The sequence below is a fragment of the Chaetura pelagica genome, unplaced genomic scaffold (genome assembly GCF_000747805.2).
Source record: "Chaetura pelagica isolate M959 unplaced genomic scaffold, ChaPel_1.0 scaffold68, whole genome shotgun sequence".
In the NCBI taxonomy this organism is placed as follows: Eukaryota; Metazoa; Chordata; class Aves; order Apodiformes; family Apodidae; genus Chaetura; species Chaetura pelagica.
The window spans coordinates 4,770,925-4,774,062 of NW_009954407.1; the positions used below are offsets into that span (position 1 = coordinate 4,770,925).

At 38.2% G+C, this 3,138-nt stretch overlaps 1 protein-coding gene across 1 annotated transcript in view; it reads right to left on the minus strand.

Moving 5' to 3' along the window:
* Positions 1-3,138, minus strand: part of ATP6AP1 (ATPase, H+ transporting, lysosomal accessory protein 1) — a 56,387-nt gene that overhangs the window by 35,534 nt on the left and 17,715 nt on the right. The window contains exon 5 of the mRNA XM_010004332.1: positions 341-534. Coding sequence (XP_010002634.1) covers positions 341-534 — 194 coding nt within the window. The remainder of the gene's footprint in view (positions 1-340; positions 535-3,138) is intronic.

Here is a 3,138-nt window from a genome sequence, read left to right on the forward strand (position 1 = left end):
TTAATTATGTGAGTTAATCATGTGTTGCATAAAATAATTCAGCCTTTCTGCTACCAGTGTGTTGCCATTTAGTTTTATTAGTTGTCCCTTTGTTCTCATACAAAGAGGCAGACAAAATAGGAATGCCTGACTTACTTGCTCAATATAATTCACCTATTATATCTGGTAAGCTCATCAGGGGACTTTAAAAACACCTACTTCACCCTTACAAGAAAAATAATTTTGCTAACTCTGTAAGCTTCCAGTTCAGGTTTTAAATTCCCTGCATACAGTGACATTTTCAAAAGCTTTAAAAATTGTGCACACATGTGGGTCACTTTTGTTTGTGACAAGCTCCTACCTGACAAGTGGTTGCAGATGAACCACCAGTAGGTTTGGTTTAGTTGTATTCACTTGCAGCTGAGACACATCGAGATTAGTTATATTTGTTAACTTCCAATCTCCTGATTCCTGAAGTGATCTCAGAAGATACTTGGTAGCCGTGCAGTCAACAGCTGGTAAAACTAATGATGAAGGAGAAGACTGAAGAATTTCCTGTAAGAAATTTATGAACAATTTATTTACTTGTTTAATAATTAAACACAAACCTTTTTTTATGTATCCTTAATTTAATATTCAAGGTGAGGAACCACTACAGTAAAGACTATGTGAGTTCTCACCAGCTGATGCTGGCTGCAGGCTGCTCCTGGAAAGCAGCAGTGAAGGGACACTTGTGTTGCTCTTTTTCCTGTACCTTCCTGGGGAAAGCTTAAGGTACTCAGGGACATCAGATTCTTAGCATCCTTTCCACATGTGTGGTGGAAGAGGAGAAACAGATGATGTAGAAGTTCTATAGCTAAAAACATATTGGAGAGGCAGGTTATGAATCCTGTCAGAAGCAAAGCTTATCAGATGACCGTCAAACTAAATGCCCTCAGAAGTGAGAAGGCACCTCAAGTTCCAGCTGCTCTAATCAGTACAGAGTCATACTTTGCACAATACCCTTCCTTTATTTATATCCTGGTTGTACAGAACAAAGTACAGACAAGTGTCTAATTTGTAGCTGTTAATTATAGCTGAGTTTCTGAGGAACACATGGGTGAAATGCATTTAAAAGCATTTTCTATGAATTTGAAACCTGTGTGGTTAAAAAACTTCCTTTCCAAAGGTTCTTCTTCATAATAAAATTAACCTGAGATATTCAGGGAAAACAAGATGGAGACTTGAGAATGATAAAAATTACTGTACTCTAAATTTTACATGAATATTTAAAGATTTTTTTTCATTGAGTCCTATTTTGCAACTTAACTTTGCTTTCCCTTTGTCTACATTTAAGTCTAGATTGAGTCTGTCACTTGATCCAGTATCTAGTTACTCAAGTTGTTACAGGCTCTCTTTCCCCCTCTAACTGATAGAAGCTTTGTAGTGTTGCTAACACTTTTCTCCTCCTACTCCTTTTCCTTTTCACTGTTCTACGACTACCTACCACTTTTCTGACCTCTTCTGATTCTTTCTAATTGCTCACGTTTTCCTTCCTGAGCAAAGGCTAGTTATTTTCACATTTCTATAGATGCTCATTAGGGAGAATTATGCAGTATTTTCTGATTTGTTAAACTGATAGAAATATAACTGTAGAAATTAAAGCAGAAAACACTGATCTGGTTCACAGGTGTTGAAGGAAAGGATGATACACTTTATTTTGGTTTGTTTGCATATATGAATTTAGAGCTAAAGTTCTGAGCAGTAATCAATTATTTTAATTTTAGTATTTTAATTCCCTGCCCCCCCCCAACTCCAGTAGCCAGAATGGCAGCAGCCACTCCTTCCAAGGATATATATTAAGCAGATTACTCATATACTGTAGAATAAGATATAAAATGCATCATTACTGACTAATATCTGAATTGTGCCTCTGCTTCCAACCAATCCTGCACTGCCATCTGTCTCAGCTTCCAGCCACTGACTGGTATTCAACTGTTTTCCATCTGAAGAGCAGATGCAGCTGGATATCTACTCATTATCCTCAAACAGACATTCTGATTCCATGCTTCTTGCCTGTCCTTGGCATTTGACCACTGCATACTTGTCTTTACAATACCCCTATGTCACTTAATTCATTTTAGGATTGCAACTACCATGCATGTTCAAAACACAACTCCAAAAGAGATGGGAGATTAAAGAGGACAACTGGGAAGCATCTGATTTTACATTGGCTAAAGGACTAAACAAAGAGGTACAAACACACAGTAACTACGAAAGGGGAAGGGAAAGGGGAAGGGAAAGGGAAGAAAATCTTCTATTAAGTTGTTGGACTGACAGCAGAACTTCCTACCTTAAATACCAGAATCTACATCCTATCTAGAGGCAGCTAACTCTGATTATGAGTACATTTACCTTCTTCAGTGTCCCCTGAAGCACCTCTCTGGAGTGAAGTATTACAAGGAACTTCACTCTTGGATTACATGTAGCTCTGTTGAGGTTTTTCTGAAGATAGGTGTGGGACAACTCTGTCCACACTTTTAGCCATCCTGAAGCCAAGAAGCTGCACTATGATAAAGCTGTGCTTGGACTTACCTGCCCATCTATGTGTTCACTGTTAACTGGGTTGGTATTATATCTAAGGAATTTGAAGCTGGAACCAAGTAAATTTAGGTCTATCTTTAAAAACCTACTGTTAAAATCTTTGTTAAAGATGCAGTCATGTAGAAGAGATCATGTAGGCATACTCATTGTTCTGACCTAGTTTATGTTTGGAATCAAAGCTTATACAGAGTCCTATAATAAAAATATTAGTTGGAAAAAAGGCTCCTGTGTTGACTCTAAAGATATTTGGGAACCCATTTGTGGGGAACAGTCCCTCTTCTTCCCCACTATATAAGACTAAACAACAAATGCCTTTCAAGTCAGCAAAACAGGAGTGATGCCTTTTCACTGATTCACTCAAGGACAGAATGAGCAGGCCTCTTGCCCTACCAGATTAAGTGCATAGTAAAGAAGCAGCACAAGGGTCATAATAAGTGGCAGAAAAATAGACAATAGGTTAAAAACTGCCTCTAACAGAATATGTACCTGGCCAATGGTGATTGGCTAATTCAGACCATGGTGCTTCCTGGAACAATGGTCTCTGATCCATAAGAAGAGAGTAGGATCTGCTCTCTG